Source organism: Vollenhovia emeryi, unplaced genomic scaffold (assembly GCF_000949405.1).
Source record: "Vollenhovia emeryi isolate VEMERY1.0 unplaced genomic scaffold, V.emery_V1.0 DF939215.1, whole genome shotgun sequence".
Lineage (NCBI taxonomy): Eukaryota > Metazoa > Arthropoda > Insecta > Hymenoptera > Formicidae > Vollenhovia > Vollenhovia emeryi.
The window spans coordinates 640,870-655,812 of record NW_011967151.1 but is presented as its reverse complement, the minus strand read 5'-3'; the positions used below and the strand labels follow the sequence as shown (position 1 = coordinate 655,812).

Below are 14,943 nucleotides of genomic sequence, written 5' to 3'. Positions count from 1 at the left end.
GGGTTACTGAACCGCTCCCGTCGGCCACGCAATACGTCATTTCTTCCGGGGACGCTCTCGCCCGTGTCGAAGCATCCCGGGCGCTCGTGCAATGCTCGTCTCGCAACATCCATCACAGGAGGATAGAAGTCTGGATTCTCCGGAGTCAGGTTGAACATTCCTATTAGAGATACCAAGCTGGCGGTTGGCAGTCGGCAAGCGGTGGGCAGTTGCTTTCTCACCGTGTGCTCGCTTTACATATATGCGCGCAAAATTGGTGCACGCGAAACAAACGTCCCCGGTCGTTAAAGATACGTCCAGCCACGCACGTCCATCGGTAACCACATTAATCTTCTTCACTCGAGATGTTCAATGCAAAAATAAAAGCCTAATTATTACATCTTTCTAATAACAGTGCGCTAAGAAGCAGCGGACGCTACCAGAGATGACTTGTTGTACGTTGAATAAAAGATGAGGCAGGTGAAGAGTTAATTTCATTAATTGGTCATCCACCTCTACGACCAGGCAGACTCGGTAAACTTCGCACGTTGTTTCCGCGGCAGGGCAGCCGAGCCGAAGGAGGAAAATTATTTTTAGACCGACGGCCGTCGTTACCTAAGCTTTTTACATCATCGGGCCCCCGTCTGGGCAAAAGCGCGGATTCCCGGGCGACGCGTGCATGCCGCTTAATTGGACGAGAGACCCGCGATTAGAGAGGATAAATGTCAAACGGTGCGTGCACCCTATGACCACCACCGGTTGGCCTCAAAGGATTAATTATGGGCGACGGAGACGGCGGAAAATCGCGGCTGTGCCCGCCGTCTGCAAAAATCACATCGTCGTCTTCGTCATCGTAATCGGCACGCACGAGCGGACCGAGAGCGGTGTCTCGAGAGACGCGCAGAGAGGGGTAGAACGAGGGTTTCTGAATCACCAGTGGCTCGCCCGATAAACACGACCGGCGTGGGTGTAGCGTCGAATGAAGACACGTAGGGTAGGAAGCCCTAGTCGATCCTGGGGGGTCCGTCGCTCGTCAGCCGCCCCCGACACGAAAGCCGGGACACGAAAGGTAGACACACAGCCGGCGTGGAACGTGGGTGCGAAGGTAGACAGAGAGCGAGTGAGGATTCTCTAAACACCATATCGATTTTGGCGGTGGTGCGGTTACTCGTCGTCCGTGGCTAAACATGAATGGCGGGTGCACGCCCGTGCTATTCGTTCGCGTGAAACCGGACCTCCATGGTGTTAAGCACTGTCGTGTAATCGGACAGTCCAGGTGAGAGCCGGGGGATTATCCGTTCTTACTCCGCTCGGCCGCGTTTGACCGGCGGACACGCTACTTGCGACGGATAAACTCGTCAATTCTTGATGCACACGTAAAGCAAAATATTAAAACACTATAAATAGAAGAATACCAATTATTAGCATAGATATTTGATAATATAATGAGATGCTGCGATGAAGGAAGAGTATTTACATAGTTAGAAAATTGAATAAAAGCTCGCTTTTCTTTAGAACTCGAGGAATTAAAAATGTAAGGCCAATAGTATTACGAGCGATAAATAATTTCATAGAACGTTAAAAATAAGCTGTAACAAAGTTTACAAATTACAATGTTTTTCCGATCTGACTTATTATGACGGTATGAAAACGCAATTTCTGAAATCTGTTTTTTGTAAAATATTTAGTTATTTTTAAAAATCCGAAGGGTGTAATGGTGTGAAAACATTTCATATTCGATTCTTCGCAAGTTTAAAATTAGCCTTTGCGGCGGACGCACTTTCACCAATCAAACGCGACTCATTAGAACGAGCGTACGCGATTGTTTCGCTATTATTCATTTAGAATTTTGCTAGGCAATTTAATGCGAATGGTACAGAACGAAAATCAGCAGCATTGTTAAAGTCGATCGAACGTTCGTTTCGAGAACAGTGGAGTTATACGTTTGCCTTCCTAAGGGGGAAGAGAAAGATTAATGCTTGGATATCCTTCCGTCGTTATCGATTCAGAGAGCTAATACCTGCACGTGCCCAAACAGCAAGGTCCTTCAGGACCAAAATTTTCTGCCTATGTCGACAACCAAATTGGATCATTACGTGAAACTATCACGCATCGGATGTATCTGTATATTTTCTCTTATTGCAAGAATTTCGTACTTTCATCGTCAATTAAAAGGGAAGAAGTCACATTTACTTCTTAAAAAAAGACGAGAAGAAATTTACAAATTTACAACTGACAATTTTCTCGCGGATTGTCCGGACATAAAAATTACACTGGCTTATATTTTCGTCAATCAATCAAAGATACGAAAGAAAGAATCAGAGGTGTATTCACCGATACTCGTTCCTCTCCCCGTTTCCTGCAGAACGTGTAGGAGATATTCTTAAAACGAACACATTTGTGCCCTGGACGAAGCGCTGCACGGGACTGCGAGGAGGCGATGGCAAATTCATACACTTGCCGCAGGATGCACGAGAAAGAAAATCGAGGCCTAGAGCCAACGCCTTCACGTCACTTGGTGGACTTGGTCAACTCGGGACTTGATTCGCGTTGGCGAACCGATCATCTACTCGGACAACTACAGAGGAGAAGCTCGAAACACACCGCGACACCAAGCGAAGATCGAAAACACCGAGAGATTAGGCATCGCCACTGGTATTTACTACCCGCCCTCGGGAGGCATCCGTGCTTGCGAGACGCTGCTCGTGTCGGGTATCTTCACCGAGTCGAAGGAAACTCGGCTGGGCCGAAGAGGGTCGCGGGTGCTCCGCGTCGTTTCTTCCTGTGGGAGCGCGGACGGGGAAGCGGCGCGAGGTGAGCCAACGCCTTCGTGTCCAGCCTCGTGATCGTTATCGACTCGCAGAGCTGATACCTGGGAGCGTGTTCTCAAGTCAGAGGATCCCTTCCGGAACGAGACGACGACATCGGCAACGAGGGATTGGATCGTGCGTCCAGCGGTATCCGGTTCTGCTCCTCGAGGGTGGAGGCTGCTCGCGGCCGCCGCGGCAACGCCTCTTCTGACACGTCAACGTTAGGTACGAGAAGTAGGTAGATATGTGGAGAGAGAGAGAAAGAGAGAGAGAGAGAGAGAGAGAAAGAGAGAGAGAAAGAGAGAACGGGTGACGGGTAGAGGTGCACGTCGCTCCTTCGTCGCGAAGCGGTCACGGGGAGACGCGGAAAGCGGAAGCGGGAGCGAACGGAGAGGTGCGACTCCGCCTAGTCGCGCGCGCGAGAGAGGCACCTCACCCTGGGTAAACACACTGCGGGATGCACCACTACCACCACCACCACACCACCACCACCATCACCGCCACTTACCACTACCAGAGCTGCACCGGTGTGTACGTACGATCAACGCCCCGCGCCACCCACCACCTTACCGTCCAAGGGAGAGAACGTCTCCCCCGTGTTTCCTGTCTCCCGGCCTCGTCGTACTTCCGCCTGGTTGCCTCCTCTCTCTCTCTCGCTCTCCGCGCCGGAGCTCTAATTGTCTATCAATCTATCTATTTATCTATCTCGCCTCCTCCGCACTTTTTCCCTTTCTCTCGCTCTACGTCTATCACCGTTATCCGTTACACCGCCGACCCTCTCGCCCGTCCGCGTGACGATGACTCACACTCACCGACACGGCGACGCTGCCTCCCTCGGCCTCCTAGACACTACGGTTGAGCGGACCGGCACCCCGACCAGTCCTCGCGCGACGACACCACCGCCGCGAGGAAGAGGCAAACGGAGAACGCACGGCCCGAGAAGGATGCTGGAAGCGCCGCGCACGACAATCGGAGAGAAGGTCGTGGGCGGCGGCGACGGCGACGACGGGATACGGGGACGGCGGGGCCGGGGTTACGTGGCCCCCGCGGTAGAGAGAGGCGGGGAGACGGTCCCGGGGGGAAAGCTGGGATGAGGCAACGGTATCCACCCTCTTCTCAACGAGGGGGAGAGGGAGAGGGAAGGAAAGAGAGAAAGAGAAAAAGAAAGAGAGCAAGAGAAATGGGATAGAGAGAGGGAGAGATTCTCGCGAAACCCACCGGGCCAAGACGCGACGAAGCACCCGGAGAAAACTACCCGGGTGCCACTCCCGAAGGCACCCCCGTCGCAGTTGTCGCTGCTGCCGCTGCCGATGCCGCTGCTGATGCCGCTGCCCTCGTCGCTCGCTGACACTCGCTCTCCCCCTCGCTGCCGTGGCTGGCGACGAGGCCCCCCGAGCGATCGGCACCCCCGTGCGATCACGCTTCCGGTCTTTCGCGGGAAATCCTCGCGGACGACGTAGCCATGGATACTGCAGGATCCGGCAGGGAGAGGCGACTGCCCCGTCGCGCGCGCACCCCGTTCCCTCCCCCGCCGCCGTCGCCGCCGCCTCCCTAGGAGCGCGCTCCCCTCCCCCTCCCGGCCCCGCCGCGATGCGCGCCCCCACGGCCGAAAATGTCAATATCCTCTCTCGCGCTGCGCCCGCGACGCGCGCCCCCCCCCCCCTCCCTCCTCGCACCGATGCGCCCCGCCGTACGCGCCCTCCCGTGTGCCGCTCCCGTGTCGCCCTCCTCCTCCTCGCCCCGCCAGCCCCCCCTTTCCGCGACTCTGTCTCTCGACTCGCTCTCCCTCTTTCTCTCCGTTCTCCTTTGCCGTGCTGCCCCGCGGCGATTCCGTCTCTTTCTCCCCCCCTCTCTCTCCCGCCCTCTGGCTTTCGCGCGCGCGCGCACGTCGTCGAGCCATCCCTTACCGACTCAGGGGCGAAACTGCAGGCGCGAGGGCCCCTTCAAGCTTCGCCGCTGTGTGGAAAGGAACTAAATAACGAGGGAGGCGGAGCGGTAGCGACAAGATATTTTGTCACGTCTCGACGTTCGTTATTAATTAGGGACGCACGTTGATTTATGGGGATTCGTATATAGCTTACCGGGCGTCTCTGCCTCGCGCGCATTACCGCAGCAGCCACGCTTAAACACGACCCTGCGACTAGCGCCCTTTCGCATCACCGCCCTCGCTCGCTCGGTCTGTTTCCCTCAGCCGTGTCGGAGATCTCGGCGGAGCGGCCTTTTCCGTTTTTTCCCCTCGAGGCGAGAAAACGGGTCACGACGAAAGGGTGGCTTTTCTCACTCGCCGGGGAAACTCGCTCTCTTCTCTCTCGTCTCGCCCCGTGGAGGCGCTTACGCGCGTCTCCTCGCCCCGAATCGCCGACGGGGCGCACATGGATCATCCCCCCGTCGATCGATCCCGCGCGCCCCCCGCTCGCCGGCGTTACCCGTCCTCGTCCTCTTCAAGCCCGGCGACGCTCGACGAGAGTAACCATAGCGATCGGCGATCGATGCGCACGCGCCGAAATTTCACTTCGCCGTCCAAATACCTGTACCCAGCGACTGGCGATCGACGATTAGTCCTTCGGCAATCGGCAATCGCCAATCCCGAAGTCCCGGTCCAGGTCGGTATTTCACGCGTTTGCACTCGGCGCGAATTTGGCGAACGCGCACCGAAGAAATTGTATTCTCATTTTGACAATGTTTCACTTACTTTGATAATATTTTACTCTAAAATGAGCGCTGGAAGGGTTGTCTTAATTTAAGAGAGGAATCTTCCAAACAGGATATTTCTATCGGACATTCTTATCAGATGTTCTTAATGTATAAGAACATACACTAAATGATACATTTCCCTAACAGATATTATTCATAACAAAAACAGTTCCACAAATAAACACTATTTCTTACAGTACATGTGAATACAGCATAGCTAAATAGATTTTGGTCGACGAGTTGTAGCTTTAGCTACTTGTTCAATCACTGGTCGATGCTTATCCTTATTTTCTGTACTCAGAAACCGACGAGAGACTCTTAACACGATTCGCGAGCAATTCTATTTTATATTTTAAATACTTGCTCATAAATATGTCCTTCAAATGGCTTAAATCTTCCCTTTCTAACCACTCGACCACTTCCGCGTCCATTTAAGTCAGGATAGCAAAGAGCAATTACAAACGCTACTCGAAACGTGATGGAGCAAGCTTGCATCGACACGTACCGCATATCGAAAGTTCCATCACTAAAGTTGTCGCGAATCAAGAATACATTCTTAATATTAAGAATATATTCTTAATTTAAGAAGATATTCCAAAAAAACGTGATGCCATGAAGAAGGAAATATTCTTCCATTAATTAAATCTATTAAGAGTATTTGTAAAGTACACATTCCAAGGATACAATTTTTTCGGTGCTCCTTTCCGAGCCACCGAACAAAAACACGCTGTACTTTCTGTACAACGAATGTCCTAATAAACTGTCCTAATAAATAGTTGGGTTTTTTCCTTCTCTTAGACTTCCCTTTCTCCCTTTTGCCTCCCCGTCGCGATAATCGCGTCAAACGAGAGTGGCAGTGGTAAGTCCGCGGCGAAAGCGCGCCACGTCCGACTAAAAGCGGACCTCTTCTACTCGTAGATCAGCCGAAATGTTTCTTGTTTCAAGAACTTTCGAGAACGACTCTTACAAGAGCAATGTTTATTCAGAGTGAAGCCCTGTTTGAAATAATAGATAGAATCCGATCTGATTACGTTAGATTACATCCAACTTCTGTGCAAATTAATAAGACTCTTATTTATTTACATTGAAATTGCATGCAATCTAAATGTAATCTGGTCAGATTCTATCTATTATTTTAAACAGGGAGAAGAACGCAAAGTATAGATTTATCTTGAATTATATAAATTATAATTATACAAACTTTAAATATCAGCTTGTCGATCGCATTTTGCATATTCGTATCGAAACGAAACTGCCGAGGAAAAGTTTTTAATTACTTAAGAACTGCCAGTTACCGGCCAGGGGCTCGATTCTTGAGTTCACTCGAAGGTGAAACGTTTGCGAAAATTCTGCTCCTACAGAAAAGTTGCAAGTCGATTGGCCGCTCGCGTGGGGTTTTCAACCAATTGACTTTCAACTTTTCTGCGAGGGCAGAATTTTCGCACACGTTTCTCTTTCGAGCGAATTCAAGAATCGAGTCCCATAACCGGCTCGTCGTAACCTAATAATAAACTAAAATTTGTTAAGTTAATTTTTACTTGAACGCGACAGACTGTATCCCTGGCGAAAATAATATGTTTACAAGAAGTTTGTGTAAATGTTGAGTCAATGTTTCATTTGAGTTCTACAACATTTATCAAATTTCTTATGAGATATAAATTTAAACATGGAGTCGTTCATGACACGTTCACGGTTACAAGCGTTCAAATTACGTTCAATGATACAATGTCAAACGTTTCCATTATAGTTTTCCAAGTGTTTGTGCTCAGCTTAATTCGTTCTTTGCCTCTTTCTAAAGTAACAGTCGGAAAGAGACAAAGAACGAATTAAACTAAGTTTGAAGTTGAGCGACGTTGGTGAAACCGGGTCTAAGTCGTCTTATTGAGGCCCTGCCCATCTCTAACCACGGCGTTATCAAAAACATTATCAAAATAATGCAAAATTCGGAAAAACAAAACGCAAAAGATGCCAAAAAGATAGCGCAAAATCTGAAGAAACAAAAGGAAGTGCCAAAAAAAAAACATCCAAGTGTCACACCTCTAGTTATTGTCAGTAAAGAATTAACCAGGTGTTTGCGACGTACTTTCGAACGGTGTAACCATCAGTAAAACTCTTCATGAACGATGCAACTATCGATAAAACTAAATGATGCTGAGTTACTCGTGACTTGTTATTGTTATTCTCTTTTAAGCCCGTATCAGACTACAGCTTGAGATTGAGATTAGATTGAAATTTGACCAATCGGAGTGAAGTTTAAAGTTTAGTGGCCTTTACTCTAATTGGTCAAATGTTAATCTAATCTCAATCTCAATGCGTAGTCTGATACGGGCTTTAAGAAGAACAGCAAAACGTCTATAAAATATAGAAGTCAGATCTGTTAATTGGCGCACTGCTCTCTCTCTCTCTCTCTCTTCTTCCTTAAAAAAAAAAGAGTCGAAATCATTGAATAAAGAACACATTCTTCATCAAAGTGTAAGGAAAGGCTGAAGCAGGCAGTTTTATTTTTGAACGCGAAGGTGAGAAAACAAGTCGGACAGGTCAGGCGCCTTTTAAATCGATCCGAGCGACACGTGGCGAGCCGTTTCGCGGCATCTCCTCGGCGAACGTGTAAATCACGATGATGCGCGGTTCTGCCTCGCCGCCTCGTTCTCTCTCTCTTTCTCTCGTCTACTCGCGCGTCTCCGAAAGACGCGTAAGAATTCGCCGCGCGGACGTGTTTGAAAGTCAAGCGTTAAAAATCAATTGACCCGAATCTAACGCTCGAGGTGGGGGGGGGGGGGAGAGACCTCGTGTTTACGCTCTTACAGCTGTGCTCCTAACCTCAAATATCTGCGTTTGACGCAGCAGCGCGAGACAGATGCTGCGAAGGGCGATCCCGGGATTAGGGCGCGCCGTTCGAACGGCGCACCCTCGCTCCCTGTCGAAGCTGTCGGTCGACCCGAGGGAGAACCCGGGCGACAGGATGCAGGCCTGGCAGATACATTCGTACAAAGGCCTGGACGACCTGAGGCTCTCGAGCGTCAGGATGCCGGTGATCACGAGTCCCACCGACGTCCTGGTGAAGATCGAGGCCGCCAGCGTGAATCCCATCGACGTCGCGATGACGGGTACCTACTCTCCGTTCCCGCTCGAATTGGTGCCACGCGACATTTGCGGTGGACACGTATGTGACCGCGAGTCAAGTCCACAGCTCTGTACGGTCGAAGCGTGTAATCAGCCCGCGCGAGTTTTGCATATTGCGATATACGTGTCGCGCGAGCACGCAAATTCATGCTAGAACGTTTCAACAAGAGTCCTTATTAATTCTTAACTCCCGTCGTATAAATTCTTAAACGTTACTTCTACTGATAAAGGACCAGTGCAATTCTGTAAAGTTTAAGAACTCCAGTAAAAAGGTACGTAATTTATTACAGATGGCTACGGCAACACGCTTCTGAACGTCATACGCAAGGCCAAAGGTTTGGCCATTGGTACCTGGAGCCAGTTGGAAGAATTGGATTTGCCGTTGACGTTAGGCAGGGACTTCGCAGGGGTGGTTGTGTCCAAGGGACACGACGTGGGGAGCAGGCTTGGGCTAGGCGAGGAAGTCTGGGGAGTAATCCCAATCGAACAGCAGGGTTGTCACGCCAATTACGTTGTGGTCGACGGTAGCCTAGTGAGACACATTTCACCGTTAATACATTGAACATTCGACGTGCCGATACATCGAGCGATACTTATCTCCTCTCGCCAGGTGAACCCGCGCCCTCGAAAATTGTCCCACATCGAGGCTGCGAGCATCCCGTACGCCGGACTGACCGCGTGGTCCGCGCTGTGGATCACGGGCGGGCTGTGCTACAAAACGGCGATAGTCACGAGGCTGAACAGACGCGTCCTGGTCATGGGAGGTTCGGGAGGGGTCGGCACTTTGGCCGTGCAGATGCTAAAAGCTTGGAACATGCATGTAAATATTTAATCGCGTATACAGAGTGAGGAAAAAGTACGGAAACTCCTACATTTTTCGAAAACTATGCATTTTGGAAGCAAACGTTTCAGACCAAAGTTTCTAAAATGCATAGTTTTGTGAAAAATTTAGGGGTTTCCTTTTCCTCACCCTGTATATGCATTAGAGTACACGAAGCGTATGTAATACACAAGGCATTGAATTTGTTTAGGTAATTAGCACGTGCAGCAGTGACGCCGTGGAGATGCTGCAGAATTTAGGTGCCGATACCGTCATTGATTACAAGCGGGATGGCGCCGACGCAGAAATTATCTCAGAGGGGCCGTAAGTGGCCACTGTCCTAAAATGCGTGGTATATAATAAATACAATGTATAAGTTACATGTACGATTATCGTAGCATTTGTGTGCAGGTACGACATGATATTGGATTGCGCGAATCAGGGGCCGGAGCACGTCAGAACGAGAGGATACCCGCACGATACTTACATAGCGTTGAACTCGCCGCTGCTAAAGAATTTTGACAATCATGGACTGATCATGGGAATGGCGCAGAATCTTGGGGATCTTCTCAAGTTTAATATTCCAAAGGTGGAAAACAGGAGCTGCGTTAAATGGGGATTTTTTATACCCTCTCAGACGGGGATTAGCGTTCTTCAAAAGTTTGTGGAGGACGAAAAGGTGCGTTCCTGAAGTGCCCGACGCGCCTTTCTTTTCGCTAAAGAATTCTGTAATTCGATATCCCGTTGCTATTTGCAGATTGTACCTGTCGTTCAGCAGGTATACCCTTTTCAAGATTTGCCGCTGGCATACGAGAGATTGAGGCAAGGCCATTTAAGAGGCAAGGTAGTCATCGACATGAGATAGTAAACCGAGTTAAATATATTGTATGTATAAAGTTAATGTATTTTTTACAAATATTGATTTGTTAATAAATTAAAATATTCAGTATAACCTTTGCGATACTTACATTTTTTACATCCTCTGTATCATTACCATATAAGCCCTTTTCTCCAACTTCCTTCCAACAGCTGCGACCTTTTCTTCACCCGCTTTCAAAATTCCATAGGCCGGTTGATTGGAACGTGCGTTGTTCTAAAAGAAAAATCCTCGTATACTTCGTTGCAGTGTATAAAAATTATAGGATAAAATTTTTAATTTTAATAATATGCAGAAGACCAATTTAATAAATTCCAAAATAAACGTATATCTATTATGCAGGTTTTCTTCATTTATAAAATTCAAGATTACCTTCATGTAACCTTCAAACGACTATCCAAGGTCAAATTAATGACACCATCTTATGTCCCCCTTGAAACCATATAACTTTTGTCTCAAACATTTGTTTCTAAAGCGCACAGTTTTCGAAAAATTTAGGGATTTTCATACCTTTTCCTCACCCTGTATATGTATTTATTTCATTTTTGGTGTAGAAAGTACAATATAGAGCAGCCACGAAGATCGGAATTTATATCGCGTCCTAAAGATCATAATAAAGAAAACGAACAATAAACGAGAAGGAAAAAATATAACTCGTAAAATGCCCGATATATGAGCAAAAATCTAAGAGCAAGTCTTTCGTAGTAAATGTTATACACGTCGTAGATATATATGTATATAATAAATAATAAACTTATATATAATATATAATAAACTTACAGCATTTTTTCATCCAACATATACGAGACAATAACGATGTAGGACATTGAAGGAGCTGACGGATTAAGAAAAGTCCGATAAACGAAGTGTAAGGAGAAATTGTTAAGGAATTTCTAAGGAAATATTCCTGCAACTTGCCGTCTCAATAACAATTATTATTACTCGTTTCTTTATATCTAAAACATGATATTACATAATTTGTATAAGAAAACTCTCCTAATAACTAGAGAATCAATATTGGATAAAAATAAATAATTCAAGTAATAAATTGTAAATCCATTTGATTATAAATTAAAAAATTATTTATCTCTTAGAACACGAATAGTAAGATCATAATGCGTTAAAATTTCCAAATCACACAGGCAACAAATTGTATCAATCCATAAATAAAGTGATCAAATATTAATATATTTTATGGGTTATGCATTCCCTTATTGCATTCAGCAAGTTGCATCTGTCCCTCTCGTGCTCGATACCGATTTCTATCATATCTTTATCCGTAAGTGTTAAAAATAGGTCAAAGTCCACCTGGAATGAAACAAAGCGGATTATGTACATATAAAAATTATGGGAATCGAAATATAAGAACTGGCAATTAAATTGTTATAATTGTAAGTAATACCGTGTACTACTTTCCTTAACAACTCTAATGCACAAAAGAACATACTTCCTGCTCGAGAAATACAGAAATGTGTTTGCTCAGCCCGAAGCGTTTCAGCACCATGATCATTTTCGTCTGCGGCCAGTTGAGAAGTATACCCTTCGGCGGGGTCTTGCAACGCGGCGGCGTCGGCGTATTTTCACCAAACACGTACTCCTCGTTCACATCCGCGGACACGTGGGGCGATCTGACCGGGCTGAACTCGGGCGTGAACCCGAGAGTGACATTAAAATTGTACGAGAGATTGTTCACGTTACGATCATTCTTGTTCATGTTAAGATCCGTAGGTCGCGTCGACTGTAATCTGCAAGGGCAGCTTGCTTCATTAAATTTATTTTCAAACATTAAAATATTAAATGCAGAGGAAAGCACTCTATTACGAGATAGGAGTCTAACGTGAGATAATAGGTTTTCAACGTTCAAATTCAATCACAAATCTTCTTTCGCAACGATCACACGATCTAACAATCACTTTTCCACTCAACAGACTTCGCTCCAAGGGCAATAAATTCACGGTGGAACCAATAGACGATGCCTATTAATTCAGCAAAAACTCCGCTACCTCATATTAGGAACCTATCTCATAATAGGGGACTTTCCTCTATTACAATATTTAGATATTAAATGCACGCATCTGAGAAGTATAAGTTTTCATGGTCACTTATATTCGTTGTGAGAAATATAAATAATTATTAAACTTTGTCACTGTCTTTCTACCTTTGAAGTACAGCCGGAGACGAATCGGGCTGATCCTCGCCCGTCGCAGAGCGCCCTTTCAAATCACCTTTCGTTGGCCTCTCGTTCGCGTTTTCGTCTCGGGGAGGAACGTCCGATTTCTCTATAAGACTGTTCTTCTCAAAATCGGCGGCCTTCGGGAACATAAACGTATCGTACGTTAGGTTCGGTGATATTTGTTTGTCCGGTTCCCCGATTACGGACAACAGGTGCAGCTTGAGCTTCTCCCTTTTACTCTCGGCGTCATTTGAAGTAGGACGATCTTCCATCGTGCTCTCGATGTTGTCCTGTTCGCTCATCGCTTCGATGTTATCCGACGTATCGTTCCAATAGTCATCCGTGGCCAGTTCTTCGTTCGCCAGAGTGGCTATTTCCGGTACTGTGGACCGTTTCATCATGATGCGAGTGTATCCATCTACGCTCAATACATAGGTTTGTTAGACGCAGTTCCCTCAAACGGATCAACGACAGAGAAAAAGAGCAGGCATGAAAATTACAACCGACAAGAACAAATTGTGTCTTCTTTCATAATACGACGTTTCGTGAAACTTTTAGTTACAGTAGTGTAAAGAATATCCAGTTTTTGCATAACCGAATCGAGTCAATCGATAAACGTGATCGTAGATGTCGGCTCGTGAATTTTATAGAGAAAAATCTAACTGGCAGTCGACGATGGCATGCCTAATTCCAGTAGTCTCAGGAACAGCTCCTTGTCGTTCTTCATGGCAGCCACACACAGCGGAGTAATGTCATCGTTAGCTGTGTTCGCCAGTGCGTCTGGGCAGGCGTTGTACACCGTCTCGAACATCTCCCTGCTTATCGCAGCGGCTAATCCGAGGACTGACATACCTGCAGCAATTAAAAGAGGAAAGATTCGCCTTTTTTAAACAGCGCAGCGTCGCAGCATTGCCTTCACAATTCAGTTCATTGCTCAACTCGGCCGCAAAACAATACAGTTTCCAATCTGCACAAAGTGACTTCTATCGGCGAGAGCTTAAATTGTTTTACAATTGTCACTTGGTACCGAGAATTAACTCTGCGACCGTAAGTGGCTGTTTGCTCACCGAGATACGTCATTTGATTGACGTCGGCGTTTTTCTCTAAAAGCAACTTCACAGTGTCGACGTTCCTATTGCGAATCGCCTGCATCAGCGGCGTCCACCCAAATTTGTTCTTCCTGTCGACGACCCGGCGGTTCTCCTTCCGGTTCAAAATTTCCCTCGCGATCCCGAGGCAACCGTTCGCCGCGCTTACGTGCAGCAGATTCTCGTCGTAAATATTTACGGCGTTCAAGGTGTATCCTTGAAAAACATGTGCCGTTTTATTCGACGCGTTTTGAATTTAAACGGAGCGCACACAGCGCCGAGTCACAGCCAGAACGCAAACGGCTGTTTTACAGTCTTAAACATCCGTCACTAAATACAACAATTAAGCCTAATCTACAATGTGCCTTCTGCGTCTAGAAACATTCTAGTTTATGCAAGCAAATCAAAGCGCTTAAAAAATGTGTCGACGATGCACGATTATACAATGTATAATTTATCGATTTGCGCAAATTTCTTAACCGTACTTATTGGCTACAAAATAGAATGTTTCTAGACGCAGAGGGCACATTGTAGATTAGACTTTAACAACGCGTCTAATCGATCCGTAGAATCGAGAAGAGAGTCGTTACCTTGCCTCTGCATCGCGACGATCACCTGCGCCTCCACGATCTGTTTAGCGTGCGAGCCTGGCTTTAACATCCTTCCTCGATATCGTTTCCCTCTTGTAAAGTGCGTTAAAAAATTGCATTTACAACAATTGGATCAATAGCCGTCTCTCCCTCTAAGCGGAACTCGATTGAATCTCATTACTCCTTGTGTAATTGTCTGTACCGAAAACATTTACCGGTTATATTTATTTACGACAAACAGATTATTACAACACTTGTACGTACCAGAGGCAGTTCTGGACCTCGCTAACCTTCGCTAATCCTTCCCGTACAACACTGCGTCGATTCCTATTATAGTCCAAACACTGTCACGAAGCCCACGAGGGTCGCCGGTTGGCAAATGTTTTTCCGCTTTCCCAAGTTCGTAGCAGAAAGAAGCTCGAGAGATGCCACGCGTTTCTGGAGATAATTGATTCCGACATTATCGGCAAATACATTGTTGTCAGCCGTCGATACAACGAATATTCCACTTAGCTCACGATGATAAGAACGGAAATGATTTTACTGAAAAATCAAACGTCTCCGTCGCACTTCATGCGTATTCACATACGACGCGTCAGAATACGATAACGAGCCCTCGAATTGATCTTATATCGCGAACCAATCGTTTCGATCCCCCACTCGAGTTCCGCGGGGTATCTTCAGCAGCGTATCCCGTCGGCGAGAAGCGACTTGATAAGCATTCGCGGGCCTCGGATACGAGCGGAGGATTCAAAGTGAGACCCTGGAGTCGCCGGGCACCGAGCCACG

At 47.0% G+C, this 14,943-nt stretch overlaps 2 protein-coding genes across 5 annotated transcripts; one reads left to right on the top strand and one right to left on the bottom strand.

Moving 5' to 3' along the window:
- The first annotated feature begins 7,984 nt into the window (after nt 1–7,984).
- On the top strand, nt 7,985–10,370 carry LOC105560989 (reticulon-4-interacting protein 1, mitochondrial). 2 transcript variants are annotated; one of them, XM_012010586.1, is made up of 7 exons: nt 7,985–7,999; nt 8,328–8,590; nt 8,897–9,138; nt 9,217–9,426; nt 9,638–9,750; nt 9,838–10,105; nt 10,184–10,370. In XM_012010586.1, the coding sequence occupies exons 2-7, from the start codon at nt 8,341–8,343 to the stop codon at nt 10,289–10,291; spliced, it is 1,191 nt and encodes a 396-aa protein (XP_011865976.1). In that variant the 5' UTR covers nt 7,985–7,999; nt 8,328–8,340; the 3' UTR covers nt 10,292–10,370. The 2 variants fall into 2 exon arrangements, with proteins under 2 accessions (XP_011865976.1, XP_011865975.1); XM_012010585.1 differs by lacking the exon at nt 7,985–7,999 and having other exon boundaries at nt 8,232–8,590.
- Nucleotides 10,371–10,813: 443 nt separating this feature from the next.
- On the bottom strand, nt 10,814–14,887 carry LOC105560988. 3 transcript variants are annotated; one of them, XR_001008872.1, is made up of 8 exons: nt 14,419–14,884; nt 14,155–14,350; nt 13,544–13,780; nt 13,140–13,328; nt 12,462–12,894; nt 11,751–12,048; nt 11,084–11,611; nt 10,814–10,904 (listed from the first exon to the last, which is right to left on the bottom strand). XR_001008872.1 is itself a non-coding variant. In XM_012010584.1 (7 exons), exons 2-7 carry the CDS (start codon nt 14,222–14,224, stop codon nt 11,486–11,488), a joined length of 1,332 nt encoding a protein of 443 aa, XP_011865974.1. In that variant the 5' UTR covers nt 14,225–14,350; nt 14,419–14,887; the 3' UTR covers nt 10,814–11,485. The 3 variants fall into 3 exon arrangements, 2 of the variants coding, with proteins under 2 accessions (XP_011865974.1, XP_011865973.1); XM_012010584.1 differs by having other exon boundaries at nt 10,814–11,611; nt 13,161–13,328; nt 14,419–14,887; XM_012010583.1 differs by having other exon boundaries at nt 10,814–11,611.
- Between the last annotated feature and the right edge of the window lie 56 nt (nt 14,888–14,943).